General features: G+C 49.3%; 8 protein-coding genes across 8 annotated transcripts; 4 read left to right on the plus strand and 4 right to left on the minus strand.

Moving 5' to 3' along the window:
- Positions 1–706: 706 nt before the first annotated feature.
- On the plus strand, positions 707–1,528 carry FPRO_06902 (uncharacterized protein; the record flags this gene model as incomplete). The annotated part of the gene is made up of 1 exon (XM_031228133.1): positions 707–1,528. One exon carries the CDS (start codon positions 707–709, stop codon positions 1,526–1,528), a length of 822 nt encoding a protein of 273 aa, XP_031078500.1.
- Positions 1,529–1,742: 214 nt separating this feature from the next.
- On the minus strand, positions 1,743–3,670 carry FPRO_06901 (uncharacterized protein; the record flags this gene model as incomplete). Its single annotated transcript, XM_031228134.1, has 7 exons — positions 1,743–1,861; positions 1,918–2,206; positions 2,255–2,392; positions 2,440–2,489; positions 2,544–3,186; positions 3,240–3,362; positions 3,407–3,670. The coding sequence occupies 7 exons, from the start codon at positions 3,668–3,670 to the stop codon at positions 1,743–1,745; spliced, it is 1,626 nt and encodes a 541-aa protein (XP_031078501.1).
- A 417-nt stretch (positions 3,671–4,087) lies between these two features.
- FPRO_06900 (putative aconitase/homoaconitase (aconitase superfamily)) lies at positions 4,088–6,560 on the minus strand (the record flags this gene model as incomplete). The annotated part of the gene is made up of 2 exons (XM_031228135.1): positions 4,088–6,385; positions 6,435–6,560. The coding sequence occupies 2 exons, from the start codon at positions 6,558–6,560 to the stop codon at positions 4,088–4,090; spliced, it is 2,424 nt and encodes an 807-aa protein (XP_031078502.1).
- Positions 6,561–6,774: 214 nt separating this feature from the next.
- FPRO_06899 (uncharacterized protein) lies at positions 6,775–9,341 on the minus strand (the record flags this gene model as incomplete). The annotated part of the gene is made up of 5 exons (XM_031228136.1): positions 6,775–7,864; positions 7,913–8,502; positions 8,552–9,053; positions 9,101–9,198; positions 9,270–9,341. The coding sequence occupies 5 exons, from the start codon at positions 9,339–9,341 to the stop codon at positions 6,775–6,777; spliced, it is 2,352 nt and encodes a 783-aa protein (XP_031078503.1).
- Positions 9,342–10,130: 789 nt separating this feature from the next.
- Positions 10,131–11,188, plus strand: FPRO_06898 (uncharacterized protein; the record flags this gene model as incomplete). Its single annotated transcript, XM_031228137.1, has 3 exons — positions 10,131–10,407; positions 10,456–10,735; positions 10,789–11,188. 3 exons carry the CDS (start codon positions 10,131–10,133, stop codon positions 11,186–11,188), a joined length of 957 nt encoding a protein of 318 aa, XP_031078504.1.
- A 604-nt stretch (positions 11,189–11,792) lies between these two features.
- On the plus strand, positions 11,793–12,500 carry FPRO_06897 (uncharacterized protein; the record flags this gene model as incomplete). The annotated part of the gene is made up of 1 exon (XM_031228138.1): positions 11,793–12,500. The coding sequence occupies one exon, from the start codon at positions 11,793–11,795 to the stop codon at positions 12,498–12,500; it is 708 nt and encodes a 235-aa protein (XP_031078505.1).
- Positions 12,501–13,097: 597 nt separating this feature from the next.
- Positions 13,098–14,097, plus strand: FPRO_06896 (uncharacterized protein; the record flags this gene model as incomplete). The annotated part of the gene is made up of 2 exons (XM_031228140.1): positions 13,098–13,182; positions 13,235–14,097. 2 exons carry the CDS (start codon positions 13,098–13,100, stop codon positions 14,095–14,097), a joined length of 948 nt encoding a protein of 315 aa, XP_031078506.1.
- A 180-nt stretch (positions 14,098–14,277) lies between these two features.
- FPRO_06895 (uncharacterized protein) lies at positions 14,278–15,039 on the minus strand (the record flags this gene model as incomplete). Its single annotated transcript, XM_031228141.1, has 3 exons — positions 14,278–14,553; positions 14,603–14,935; positions 14,992–15,039. 3 exons carry the CDS (start codon positions 15,037–15,039, stop codon positions 14,278–14,280), a joined length of 657 nt encoding a protein of 218 aa, XP_031078507.1.
- Between the last annotated feature and the right edge of the window lie 286 nt (positions 15,040–15,325).

The raw sequence follows: 15,325 nt of genomic DNA on the forward strand, positions 1-15,325 counted from the left end.
CATATTGTGCAAAGCATCTAAGTGATATCATTTGAAAATGGAGGGACTCGGCAGAAACGTATCCCTTGATGAATTTTTGTCAAAATAAAAAAAAAGGTAGCGTAGCAGTGAGGCGGGAAAACCCTCAAAGGAAGGAGCACTACAAGCAATGGCAAAAAACCGGGTCAGACTAAGATAATATCAGATAACATACTAGAAAAAGAGTCACATTGCAGAATTATTGGCACCGAGAAGTCTCGCAGTATAAACATTAAAAATATTACATTGACTACCCTGCAGGCTACAGTCGAGATAAGTGAGAGACAAGATAAGACGGATCTTATCTTATCACGCCAAAGAAATGAATCTACGTGGCGGAAAATAAAAGGGCCGAGAGCCGACAGTTGGCACAACAAATCACAGAGTCCAGCTGAATCCTTGGTCTCGCGTTAGTCTCGGCATTTTCTCGTGCTTCTGCGCGAGCCAATCAACGTTTTGTGTGATCGAGTTATCGGTCGAAGCTCGCCCTACAGACCCGAAAATGCAGCGTAGAAGGATGCAAATCTGACTATATATATCATAGATTGTTCTGCTCATGGTTGGAAATATTCATCATCAGCAATCTCAAAAACATACATCCATTTCAATATTTATTACAAACTGCATTAAGCAACACCCAACTTCTTTCGACTTACACTTACTACCTAACCCACCAATCACATTCATAATGACTGTCACATTTATTGAAACAGATGGTGGTAAGCTCGCCGTTGATATTGCTGGTGACGGCCCTCTTGTTATCTGTTCCCCCGCAATGGGAGACTTTCGCGACGCATACGACGCTCTGGCTACCGAGCTTCGTAAATCTGGTTATAGAGTCGCTATGGTTGATCTTCGAGGTCATGGCGACAGTAGCACTACCTTTAACCGCTATGGCGACGAAGCTACCGCCGATGATCTCATAACCCTGATTGACGCTTACGGCGGAGGGCCCGCTGTCTTAGCCGGGGCTTCTCTGTCTGGTGCTGCTGCTACAATCGCTGCTGGAAGCCATCCCGAAAAGGTCGCTGGCCTTATTCTCCTCGGAGCCTTCCTTCGACCTGGAACTGGCAAGCTTGTCGCCAGTCTCTTCCGTCTCTCAATGCGTCAACCTGTCGGCCCTATGATCTGGAAGTCATACGCTCCCAAGCTCTGGCCCGGTCTTGGCGATAAGGTCCAAGAACGAGTTGACAGATCCATCGCAATGCTGACAGGCCCTGGTCGCTGGAAGGCATTCCACGCTACACTATCTACCGACCACGCTGTTGTCGCGCCGTACATCAGCAAAGTCAAGGCTCCGGTACTGGCTGTATATGGAGATGCCGATCCCGACTGGACTGACCCTATCGAGGAAGCTCGCTGGGTCGCGTCGAACTTTAAGGATAGCGAGGTTGTTGCTGTCAAGGGTGTTGGACATGCGCCTATGATGGAGAGGCCTGAGGAGGTTACACCAGCTGTTCTCAAGTTTTTGAACAGGATCCGGGAGAGCGGTGGTTTCAGCCGCTCTTGAATATGTTCAACCTACGTGACGGACTTTTTTGGCGAACGGCGGAAGCAGGGAAAGTGATTGATACCATGGTGGGGCTATACAGAGGCGACCAGCTTACAGTTTATGCTTGGTAGGATATAATGCTATAGAGATCAGACAGTATTTCGACTATTTACTACACATTTCTTCAATTGATAGCATCATGTGCTGCAATATTAATCTGTATTTGAGTCTGCTAGAGCCTGCGAAGTAATGCATCAAGGGTTGAGGATACTTGAATGAGTTCTTCGTCTTCGAAAGGACGACCAACCACTTGTATACTTATCGCTTGATTCTCGAAGAGCCTGGGGTCGTCTACAAATAGTGGAAAATTAGTATCCGTGTATGTAATAACATTATGTCTTACTTACAAGTCTCGTGGTTGGGTTTATCGTATGGATTCGTGTCAAGCGGTACGTATTCCAAATCAAGGGGATCCTGCTCAGAGCTGACCTTGAGTTCTGGTATCGGCAATATCGCAGCAGGATAGTCAATCAGATTGAAGAGCGAAGTGTATCCCCAGTATGTATTGAAGTCATGAGGATAGCCAACGCCAGGTGCCGGAGGACATAACAAGGCATCGATGGGTCGGCCGTCGTTGGCTGTTTCATCCCATGCTGCCAGGAACTGCTCTTTGTAGTCTCGTACCTTGCCACTCAACTGCTAATAGTCAGAATAGAAGTTACATCCTTTTGTGTCTCGACTTACCTGTAGAATCTCTGAAGCGGGAAGCTCCCGAACATTGAAGACCTTGAGTAAGTCAGCAAAAGCTGGGATAATCGGTTCACCAGACTCTTCAAGTGCAGCGATGGTCCCATCGGCTCCGCCTTGGTAGTAAATGTCGAACTTCGGTCTTATTAGTCATTTTATCGGGTCAGGTCGCAGGTACTTACGGTAGTCTTCAAAGATTGCCAGCAGTCGAAGGGCGGCTTGAAGTCAACGACTTGAGGCAGAAGTTAGCTTTGGAATCCACAGTTCACAACTAATCTGAAATTACCCTCGTGTCCAGCTTCTATCAGCAACTTTTTGACATGTTCTAGTGCCCGAAGAATTGGTGGATGAGGCATGACCACGCCATCCCAATTCATCAGCCCAATCTTCAGCTTGCCCTCCGGAGCATCGGCCCTCCTCCATGGGACAGGCGCGCACGTCACATCAAACTTATTGTAAGGATGAGCATTGATGACTCGGGTTAGTAATTCCATATCCTCAATTGAGTGACAAATAGGCCCAAAGGAAACTTGAACCAGACTCTGTCCAAGGTCCGGCATCCGGCCTTTCGGGATCCGTGCAGCTGTTGGTTTGAGAGCATAGAGTCCGTTGAAAGCAGCTGGTACACGAATCGACCCGCCGAGATCAGTCGAGGGCGTGAGTGGTGTACCCTTCATCGCGACCAGGACAGCATCGCCTCCAGAACTACCTCCAGCGTTCAGATCCCGATTAGATGGGTTCAACGTGCGACCCCAGAGGTTGCTGACTGTCTCAATTGCCATGGCGGATTGAGGCATGGTTGTCTTGCAGAAGAATATAGCGCCTTCAGCACGCAGAGCAGCTACGACGGCGGAATCCTGAGCGACGATATTGTTCCTGCCTGAGACGAAAGCCATTGTCGAAGCATGACCTGCGACGCAATGGATATCCTTGGTAACGAGAGTCAGTGTAGTTAAGGAATTATGACTGGTAGATAGCTTACCTTGAGAGCGACAGGAACACCATGTAGTACACCCTTCAGACGGCCACCCTTCTCTAGCGCTTCATCAAGGTCTCTTGCTTCTGCGAGACCATCTTCATAGAACCATTCAGTCAGGCAGTTCACCTACTGCCGTTAGACAATTACCATTGTGTAGTTAGATTACTGACCAGTTGATGCGCAATCGCAGCGCGTCCAGCAAATGCTTCCAAAACTTGCACCGCTTTCAATTCGCGAGTCTCGACTTTCTTGATTATTTCTGTGGCTGTGAGCTCCGTGATTCTGAGCTGCTCTTCATTGAGCAGGCCGCAGGTGTACGGCACGTTGGTGACGTCTTTGAGGTCCTGATACTGATTGACGTCTAATCGCCAGCGGTTGGGGATGGAATTCAGCACTTTGGCTTGAGATACCCTGGCGATGTCTTGCCATTTCATCTTGTGCGTCGAGATGAGACGGTGATGTGTATGACTTCGGCTGTTGTGAAATACTGGGAGGCAATATATGAGCAGGGTTCTTAGAGATGTTGTGTTATTTAAAGATGATCAAAATACATACATCATGGCTCTCGGCGTATCGCAGGTTGTCTCGTGGGTAACGTTATGGACAGCAAGCGGTGGGCCTAGTCCTCAACGATTGGTGAGATTATGGCGATTACGTTGACGTTTCTCCACATCGAATGGCCAGCTTATGTGAAGAGGAACTCCGTGGAGGTCAAGACGAGTAACATTAGTAATTTGTGTTTTCTCCATTGAAGTTTAAGTATTGAACTATATATGCATATCACCAACAGCCTGAAGCAAATACACAATCAACGCCAACGCCAAACCCACCAGATTCTAGTCCAGGATCCCTCAAGCCGTGCTGCCCAAGATCGTCTTCTTGACGTGATTTAGAGCACTTCCGGCACGTAACCAGGCAAGCTGGTGCGCGTGATACGAGTGATTCAACTGCGCCGTCCATTCAGTCCCATCCTTACTCACCACCTTCATCGTAACTTGCTTCTCCGGCTGGAGCGCATCGCCATCGACGTCCAGCAAACTTATAACATCTCCCTCCTGTATCCTGCCATAATCCAATGGGTCCGCAAACGTCAACGGAAACATCCCCTGCTTCTTCAAGTTCGTCTCATGAATGCGGGCAAAGCTCTTTGCGATAACTGCTACACCACCCAAGAACCGGGGCTCTAGCGCAGCGTGTTCCCTGGAACTACCTTCGCCGTAATTGATGTCACCAATGATGCACCATCGAATGCCAGCGTTCTTCATTGTTCTCGCCGCTTTGTGGATGAACTTGATGGTGCCATCTGTAGGATCTTGAGTCTTACCAGTCATGTTTAACGAACTAGCATCGGGGAGGAACCCATTCGTTGCGCCGAGGAGCATATTATGGCTGATATTGGACAGGTGACCGCGATAGTTGTACCATGGTCCTGCCGGGGAAATATGATCTGTGGTACACTTTCCAGAGACTTTGACCAGGACTTGCATGTTTTCTGCTTGGCCTGGCGTCCATGGCTCAAAGGGCGTCAGAAGCTCCAGGCGATCGCTGCCTTCATCGATGGCAACTCTGTAATCTGACGTATCTTCCAGAATAGGTGGCTGGAAGAGATCACTACCAGCGACAAAGGTTTCTGGAAGTTCCTTGGCGACAGGAGGGGCGAACAGGAAGTGAGAGTTACCCGACTCGTCAATGGGAATGGTATCATGCATAGGATTGAAGGATAGATCACCGGCATAAGCAAAAGCAGTGGCGATCTCGGGCGACGTGACGAAAGAATGTGTAGCGGGGTTTCCATCATGGCGACCAGTAAAGTTGCGGTTGAAGCTGGAAATGACTGAGTTGTTCTCAGCGCCAGCGACATCAACATCCTTCCTGTCCCACTGCCCAACGCAAGGTCCGCAAGAGTTGCTGAGGACGACAGCTCCAGCTTCCCTCAGACTTGGTAGGATACCACTCTCCTCCGCAGTTGCACGAATCTGTTCACTGCCGGGGCTTACCATGAAGGGTGTCCTCGGCCGGTCGATGCCTGCCTTCTTGGCCTGTTGGACCAAGTCGTAGACCTTCTCGAGATCCTCGTAGGAGCTATTGGTGCAGCTGCCGACCATACTATGGCTGATATTGGAGGGCCAGGAGCTTTCCTCAACTCGTGTCTTGAATTGGGACAAGGGGTGTGAGAGGTCGGGAGTGAAGGGGCCGTTGATGTGAGGTTCAAGCGTTGAGAGATCAATCTCAATGATCTCGTCGTAGTAGTCCTCGCTGCCACGGTCGGCAGTAAGCAATGTCTCAGTGAAGCCGTCAGCGTAGCAAGCGATGTCTCCTCGCTTAGTCGCCGTAAGATACCGTGCCATAGCCTGTGAGTAAGGGAAGATGCATGAGGTTGATCCGACCTCGGCTGACATGTTGCAAACAGTGGCCATGGCCGTGGCCCCCAATGTCTCAACGCCGGGACCGAAGAACTCGATGACCTTGCCCTTTCCACCAGAGACAGTCAATATGCCGGCAAGCTTGCAGATGATATCCTTGGAAGAGGCCCATCCCGATAAGCTTCCCGTGAGACGAACACCCAAGACCTTGGGACAAACAAGTTCCCATGGCATTCCAGCCATCGCATCCACAGCATCTGAGCCGCCAACTCCAATACCTAGAACACCCATTCCGCCAGCATTGGGAGTATGTGAGTCTGTACCAATAAATAATCCACCTGGAAAAGCGTAGTTCTCAAAGATAGTAGTGTGTATAATACCTGCACCAGGCTTCCAATACCCAATACCGTATTTCTTCGCTGCGCTGCTGAGGAAAGCATAGACCTCGCGATGATCTCCCGCAGCCCGCTCAAGGTCCTTCTTGGCTCCGTACTCTGCGACAATGAGATGATCGCTGTGCACTGATGTTGGTACTCGAACGCGCGGTAGACCAGCGCTGATGAATTGGAGAAGAGCCATAGTCGCTGTCGCATCGTGGCAGGCGACGCGATCGGGTCGTAGACGGAGGATCGTCTTTCCTCGTTCTACTTGGTCGAGTACCCAATCATCGTTGTCGTGGATCAAGTGGCTGTACAGTAGCTTTTCGGAGAGGGTCAAGGGTCTTTTATTAGTACCTTGGACGCGGCGGAGGGATTGGAGGCGGGTAGTGTAATCGAGGGCATTGTACTGTGACCTGGTTAACAGGTGGCGTCAAGAGATGAGCAGAGTTACCAACAGGTTCGAGAGGACTCAATGCTACGTGAGACGAATGTGTCGCTAAGCATCGTCGCGCTTGTGCTAAGGACCTCTGCCGGGCGGAGCAAACCCATCGCAGGCTGAGTCGTGATGCTGTCAGCGGCATTCTTGCGATAGTTGCAAAATATGCATGGCAAGTATCATGCAGCAATTATGATGCCCTTGGATGGTAATCAGCATGTTCTTATTTGTTATCGCAAAAACCTGTCTCTACAATTCTTCGTCCCGTAGCCGAGGGAGCCTGGAGTAGTCCGCACTCCATTTCTCGCCGCTGACGGACTGCTCCGTTCCCCACAGTCCACTATCGTGGTAGCCCGAACTCAGAAACCGGGGTTTGGACCCGTTCCGAAGAGGTCTAGATCTTGATTGTCATTCAGTGGAAAGCTCCAGCTAAAATCGGATCTGTTGAAGTCCTCTAGGAACATCTCGATTTCTGGTTCAAACCCGCCCGCAATTGATGACCAGTCAAACTGGTCGGGGTTGTCTCCAACACCCAAGTCTAGATTTTGCCACGTTGCATTGGTGTCAATCTCAGCCGACTGGCCAGTCTCATCTAAGAATCCAGGCGGAGGCTGACTTCTTGGCCCGTCAGCGTCGCCTGCGTCTCTTGGCCTGCTAGAAGCAGTTTGATGTAGGGATAGACGCGGAGCTTTGTTAGATGCATCGGCCATGTACAGTCTCTTCATGGTCAAATCTGCGACCGACCCAAAGCTGGCTTGACCGTTCCTTGCAGACGGCCACCATTCGCCTCCAATTGTCAAAAGCGTAGAACAACTTCTCAGATTCTTTGACATTGTTTCAGGGGATGCCTTCTCCCGAACGGTTTGTGACGTCCAGAATGAGTAGATTAATGTCGCGCCAGCAGCAAAGATGTTCTGCACAGCCCGCCATCCGAAATGAAGACCATGAAGATCGTGAAGTCGTTGATACCCATCTAAAATACCGGCTGCGCTGTCGAAACAAGCCTGGAGCGCCTCAGAAGCGGGCTGTCGGATGACCTGGGACGGTTGGAAGAGTAAGACCATCGTTGTATGATATTTTAGTCCGAGCTTTATCTTCCAGACTTCCCGTTGTCGGTTATCAAGACTGGGAAACCCAAACGCATCATTTGAGACCTCCTGCCACCAATTATTTAAAGACTGCTGAATCCTGGCCTGTTGTTCCGTGGGATTGTCCGGCCACGGGAAGAAGCTTGAATCACCGGGCAGGTGATATAGGTGAAGCTTGATATCGGACACGATCCGGTCCAGTCTGAAATGATATGACGAGTAATGGGTTACGGCAGTTATGAATGATGGTGGAAGTGGACCTTGAGTATTATCATCAGGGCTCGATAGCACTTCTGGTATCTTAACGTCAAAGGTTTCGTCCCTGAAGCCAAGCGGCCTTCCCTGTATCGATGAAATGGACCTGGCACAGTCAGTATGATCTCAAATGTTCAAGCTTCTGCAGCATTACCTATCTAGGGAGTAAATCGTAAAAAAGGTGAAGCGCCTGACTTGTAGTATAGCGAAGTCGTCTGGGTTCCGCTGGCTTTGTTCCCGATGTATGCCAGTCTCAACACAATATGCAAGCCCAAGATGCACTAAAGTCCAAAGGTTGACCTCTGCTGGCGTAAGCATACCATGCATGACTAGCATCATCAGAGATTGGATCGATGACAAGGTAATATGTGCAAAAGCTTCCTTGGAAAAATGAAGGGCGGCACGGTAAAAGCGCTGTGGCGGAAAGTCGTAGTTCCGTGATCTCACCTTGACTAGAGCGCCGATGTTGAAGACCATAAAGAGGACAAATGCGACTGCTGACAATGTAGCACCTTCTTCATTTGAAAACCCCGGGACTACCACTCTACCATTCCATCGAAACGGCGGCATATTGGCAGGCCATCCATGAGACGATATATCGCATTCCAGAATACCATTAAGGCAAGAATACATGGCTTCGACGGCACTGAAGAGAGAGAGGGGCTCAAGGAAGGGGAAGTCGGGATGGATCCAACGAATGTATGTGTGTATCAATACGAGTGCATTGTGTTTCGACGGCAGCTCCTACTGATAATTAGTGATTAGGTCAACGCGCGACAGCCGATGAATTCACCTGTTTTAGAAGATTGTACAGTTCTTGATTATACTTCCTGTTTTGATCTTGAGCAACAGCGTCATCATCCCATTCGAGCTCTCCGGCATATTTGTCCCCTTGAGGACCTTGAGGCGTGGACTCTACACTCGGCGGGGACGCTCCGATAAGATTTGTGAAGAGAAGTCCAGAGCTTGAGCCAAGGTAATGCTTTTGAGGTGAATCGATATTGAGAGAAAGCATGCCCAGATTGACGGCGACAGAATGAGCACGTTCGGGGAAGGTTTCATCTTGATTAGATTGTCCTGATGGTTCTGCTGACCGTTTGCGCGAAACTGCTGGTGCCGGTGGAATTGATGAAATTGTGATGTCGGTGTCTTCGGGAACTCGCTCATCCTGGGAGGGGGCTGTTGGGTCCGACGAAGGATCGACCTGAGGACCAGAACGTAGGTCTACATCGGGTAGACGGTCTCTGATAATGTCTTCCAACCATCGTATTCTTTCACGGGCGGCGGACACGAAACTTGCTAATGTCAATGAATGCTCCGCGATGTGGTGACGCGTACTCACTTGCGGGGAATAACAACATCTGAATTTTGACTGTCGATATCTAGACAGACCTGCCCGGCCTTTGCGCAGTTGGTGCAAGCGGGTATTTGACCATCGCACTAACACGAGCCAAGGAGGAAAAGCTTTAGTCTGGAAGGTCGAGTTGCTGGAAGTAGGTACTGGTTCTCACCTTAATGCGGCGGATTCGACAGCGTCGACAGGCCAGGCGGACCTTTTTAGGGGCGTTGATACGCGTAGCCATGGGTGTCAATAAGTTTGCAGGGGTGAGAACAGCAGACGATGTGGTTGGCTGTTGTTGCTGAGTGTCTGGTGAAGCTGACAATTGCTCATGATGAGAGTGGATGACCCCGCTAGGGAATGTGTCACGTGTGAGAGACGGTAGACAGCCACCGAGACTAAGGTAGCTTGTTGAAATCATGCAGACCTTGGTCTCGAGACATGATATTGAAAGTTATTTGTATTTTATAGAGGAAATATAGTCAGATTTACTCGATATTTTATATATCCTGATCTGTCACATCAATCAATGTTGTTGAATTGCTTAGTGCAGTGACTACTGATGGTTCAGGGACGAACAGCATGACATTCTCGAGAAATATGTGCGCATATAATGAATGTGTTCTCCTGGAAGGCTACTCTTGAAGAGCAAGAAAACATCAGACCATAATCTAGGATGTCTTAATACGCTCGATAAAGGTTTCTAAGCTTATGCTTATCTATCTAAGTCGTTTGCCACCTAGGATCAGGGTCCCGAGGTGTCGGATCTTTCCTCCTTTAGTCTAGGCATCCATCGAGGTAATTATCCTTATCTAAGCGCTGTGGAGATATGTCTTTTAACATGGTTGATACCGGATGATCAGGCTCGATTGGTCAAGCATAAGCGGCTGATTGACCATTTCGAGCCTATGATATAACTGTCCATATAAATACCATGCCCAACTAGGCAGTTTCATGCCAACTATTTAGTGTGACTACGGGACGCAAAATATACTAGATCCAAGTAGAACTCTGCATTTAACGTATTCGAGACATGGAATTTTGTTATTCTGAGGAAATCGACGCCTCACGCTATGAGACACATGACTTGGATCATGGCATACCTCTGCGAATGCACAAGGACTCAGCCAAGGAGATCAATGGAGCACTTCGAGCTCAGAAGGATTGGACTCACTACGTACGTCCAGTTCATGGGTACAAAGGCGGCCTGGCCGACCCGTACGGCTTCATTAGCGTGACCATTCCCGAATGTCGCCCAGAAAGGCTTGAGGTTGTTTCGTATGCGAATGAGTTTGCGTTTCTCTATGACGGTTTGAGCCTACCTTGCCAGTCGACAGGGATATACTAAACCTTGACAGATGACATGGAAATGCTTGAACTTAAAACACCGACAGAGAATCTTGACAGGTTTCTTCAGCCGTTTGTAAACCCTACGCTCGACGTCGTTGCCCGAAGCCGCCCTGAGAAGAAACTTCAAACACAAATATTCTCGGAAATGATGGCCATAGATCAAAGGCGGGCTATTACGACAATGAAGGCATGGGCAAGCTTTGTCCAGTTAGCATCTCGGACGAGAATGACGCCTTTTGAGACCTTGGAGGAATACATTCCAGCACGGGTCATAGATGCAGGTGAATTGTAAGTCTGCTCGCACGATATTGATGGGATGTGCCTTCGGCTAACAGCAATAGGATCTGGTTCGGATCGTTAACTTTTGGCATGGGCATTACTATCCCCGACGAAGAATACGATCTATGCATGAGCCTAGCGAGGCCAGGATATGCCGCCCTAGGCTTGACGAACGACCTTTACTCCTGGGAGAAAGAACGAAAAGCGGCACAGGATATGGGGCAGGACTACGTCTTCAATGCAATTTGGGTCATCATGAAACAGAGTGCTATTGGGGAGGAAGAGGCGAAAGAAGTCTGCCGACGTGAGATTATGCAGAGCATCTATCAGTTCCGTGGCATCGTGGCAAAGACGAGGGCCGACCTGAGTTTATCTGGGGATCTTCGCGTATATATAGAGGCTGTCATGTGGTCATATATTGGAAACCTGGTTTGGAGCATCTACTGTCCTCGATACAAGTGACGACCGACAGAAGTAGTATGCCTAGAGTAAATTACCCTGATCATTGTTTTATGCATGATTCTCAATCATCTTGATGCATTGGTACCTTTAAAGCCCCCACTGTTGACTATGATTGCCCGGAACGAAAATCCTTGTAAGTAAACAGTCGCCGACTCTTGGATCCCGCTGATCGGCGAACAGACAATCCGCCGACCAAAACTGATGTGCCACGATTTCCGGTGAATCTCTTCTTTAAAAGCGATATAGGGACTAAGTCGCTTTCATATAAATTTTGATCCGTCACTTGATAGCATTTTTGAGATGGACGAGCCATTTACTGACCCTCACGAATCGAGAGTTTACAGGAACATAGGGCGGACTGGATGCCGTGATACGATGGTCGACCATTCAGCAGACAAAGATGATGAACTAGAGAGCAGCCTCAAATATCCATTTTGGTTTGGCGGCAGTGCCAGCGCCTTAGCCGCTTGCGTCACTCATCCTCTCGATCTCGGTACAGTACACCGTCTTCTTCTCGTTAAATGGAACTAACACAAGTATTCTAGTCAAGGTAAGCAGCCTCATAGTTCATATTCCCCTCAATTGATTGACCTTAGATCTTGGTATGCAGGTCCGTTTGCAGACACGTGCGGTAAATGTGGCCCCGTCATTTGCTTCGGCCATCAAGATCATCATCAGTGAGGAAGGTGTATCGGGCTTATACAGTGGTCTGACAGCATCTGTGGTGCGCCAACTCACCTATTCGGGCATTCGCTTTGGCATCTACGAGGAACTAAAGTCGAAAGCGGTTCGTTCTCCCAGTAACCAATTTCTCCTTGTCACCGCGTGGTGTTCCGGATTTGCAGGTGGAATTGCCGGCAACTTTGCCGACGTTCTGAATGTGAGGATGCAGCATGACGGCTCACTCCCGTCCCACCAGCGGCACAATTATCGTCATGTTGGCGACGGGATCCTGCGAATTGCGCGGGAAGAAGGTATTGGCGCTTACATGCGAGGATGGCTGCCCAACTGCACACGTGCTGCAGCACAAACAGCAGGGCAGCTTGCAAGTTATGATATTATAAAAAAGCGCATCCTCGACTATCGAAAGGCAGAAGAAACGCCGGCTGTACAAGCTACTTCTGCGTTTCTAGCAGCTGTGATCGCGGTAACATTGACCAATCCTCTCGATGTTTTAAAAACAAGAGCCATGTCTTCCACGTCTACAATAGGAGCAGGCATGGTAGCTACTGCAAGGGAGGCATTCCGGATTGAAGGACCTGCTTGGATCTTCCGAGGATGGGTACCGAGTTTTCTACGGGTTGGACCGTAAGTATGACGGCGGGAGTTGAATGAACGCTAATGGGATATAGGCATACCATGTGCATGTTTGCCTTTTTGGAGATTCAACGAAGCCTCTATAGAAGGACTTTCAATTGACTGCATATTGCTTGGGAAAAACGAAGGTCCAGTGGTTCACGAGGCTTTTCCTACCAGTAAATGGCAGTAAAGCCGAGTGCTGAGGGGTTATGAAGGATCGGAGGCTTCATCAGCAGCAAAATACTAGAGATGCCGCATTTCCGTTTTCCTATACGTGATCTATGCTCGTAAATTCGGTCACCAGTTTAAACCTTGAATCGATCCGTTGACCGGTAGCCCGTCATGTTACTCCTGTGGAGCTTATCAACACGAGGGGAGTAGTCCATTCCGGTCCAGCGCATGTTTAATCGGGCTAGATCCGTCATGGACTGCTCCGAAACCCGCCGCCGCTGATCGGGATGGTTCCATGACCGACGCGCCGCCGGAGAAATGGGCCCAAGTATTGACTAAAAAGCTCAGAAGGGACCGGAATGGACCCGTAAGCTGATGCAGTCTCTCTATCCTTCCGGTAATGATCTTTCGTGCGAGTAATATCACCCAACGTAGAAACATGGCTACCCAAGTTCTCACCAAGTCCACCAAAGCTGAGCTGTTCCCCAAGGGCGGTTGGGATACCCACCACCATATTTTCGAGCGTATGTCCTCTTTGCATTATATCTTTTAAGACCTCAAGTAACACTGTACCAGCATCAACCTTTTCCTACAGTCCAACCCGCCACTTGACGCCTCCCGCCGCAACAGTCCAGTCCTTCAAGACCTTCCGACAGAAACTCGGCATCACCAATTCCGTGCTTACCCATGGTCTATCCTACGGCGATGACTGTACTTCGCTCAAGACCTTTGTCACCCAGCTTGGAAAGTCAAGTACAGCAGGTGTTGGTGTCATTGACCCAGAAAATACTACCGACGATGCGATACGAGATATGCAGGCTGCAGGTATCTGCGGTCTCCGTGTAAATCTCTATCATTATAACGCGATGGAAGATGTGGAGCTCCAGAAGAAGACTCTCCGTGCGTACCTTGAACGGGTGGCTCGTCTATCTCTTCCTTGGAGTCTCACAATGACAACTATCCGAACGGACTTCTGGGACACGCTCGAACCATTTGTGAGAGAAGAAGTGGCTCCAACAGGCCGACCCCTCATCACTGATCATTTTGGACTGCTGAAGGCACCGAGCATGCTTCCAGCTGAATACCGACATGACCCAACTCAGCAGCCAGGATTCGCGCCGATATTACGGCTCGTCAAAGACGGTCTTCTCTATGTTAAGCTCAGCGCTCCCTATCGTGTCTCTGAGCAGAGTCCAAGATATAGTGACCTAAAGTTTCTTGTGCGAGCTCTTGTAGATGCGAACCCGCGTCAGGTCATTTGGGGTAGTGACTGGCCGCATACCCCGAGGATGAAGGTACGAAGTCGTGAAGAAGCTATGAAGGAGACACCGTTTCTGGAGGTAGACGATGAGGCATGGCTGTGGAGTCTGAGGGAGTGGCTGTCAGATCAGGAATGGGATATGTTGATGGTTGATAACCCAAAGAGACTATTTGGCTAGACTGGCTGTAGGTTATTTTATTGGAAGATTCAGAGCAGAGCAGAGTAATTTCGAGGTCGTATTTTACCCTTATCCTCACACCTTACCATCGTTGATTCTGATACGATGCAAATATGGCATAGAGTAAAAAGCCATCAAAACCTATTCTGACTGGCGGTTTGCCAATTTCGTATATCGGGTCTATTTATCCTTACGGATAGTACGGATCAAATCCCCCATGGCCGCACCGTTACGTAGCTCGGCAAACATCTTCTCATCAATCTCAGCTCGCTCCTGACACAAAGCCACGACTTGCTCTATTAGAGAGGGAGGAACGGATACAACACCATCAGCGTCTCCAACAAGGATGTCGCCTGGGTTAACCCACATATCACGGCCGACCTGAATTGGAACATTGATCTCTGAGGCTCGGGTGAAAGTGTTTGATCCCAAGATAGACTGGCCTCGCGAAAACACCTGCGCCTGGTTAGCTCAATCATAGTAGGAATGAGGAAGTAATATGTACAGGAAATCCGATCTCTTTATGCTCGTTTATATCTCTCATTTTTCCGCTGATGATGACTCCCTCCGCACCAAGGTACTTGGCGCGGGTGGACATGAGGCCACCCCAGCATGCAGAGACTGCCGAAGGAGGCTGATGAATATACATGACTCCACCTTTCACATTGTGGTCGACGAAGTGCGTGTCAAGCTTGGGCTTATCTTCCCATTGTGTTAAAACCATTTTGACCGTGACAGCAGGGCCGAAGATACGAGTTTTCGAGTCGACAGACTGCAACTTTATGCCTTGCAGAAAGCCACCTCTGGGATACTTGAGCTTGACCAGCGCATCTCCGATCTAGAAAACGGTCAGGGAGTTGGAGCTGGAATAGGTACCTGCGGGGTTTGTCTTACGTCGCATGATGTAAACTTGCGTAACAGCTCGCGGGCTTGAGATGACATGATAGATAACTTCCGGAAATTGAAAAGCCAGTAGGAGCTTGGCTTGTAACGTTCTGCTGAGAAGTTGATGCTCGGATGTTTTGATGCAGAGTGGAGAGGACAGTTCCGCGTTCCGCAGTGTGCAAGACGCGCTAGTTGCGCCCCGTGGGGAAGACTTGAAATGGGCACGTTCCTATTGGCCAATTCCCGTGGCAGGACTCTTCCGTCTCACGGACAGCTCCTCGAGCCCAGATATTCAATGATAGAGTCTGGGGAATGCGGGGTATGAACTTTGGGGAACAGGCTG

The sequence above is a fragment of the Fusarium proliferatum genome (genome assembly GCF_900067095.1).
Source record: "Fusarium proliferatum ET1 genome assembly, contig: FPRO_scaffold003, whole genome shotgun sequence".
NCBI classification, from domain to species: domain Eukaryota; kingdom Fungi; phylum Ascomycota; class Sordariomycetes; order Hypocreales; family Nectriaceae; genus Fusarium; species Fusarium proliferatum.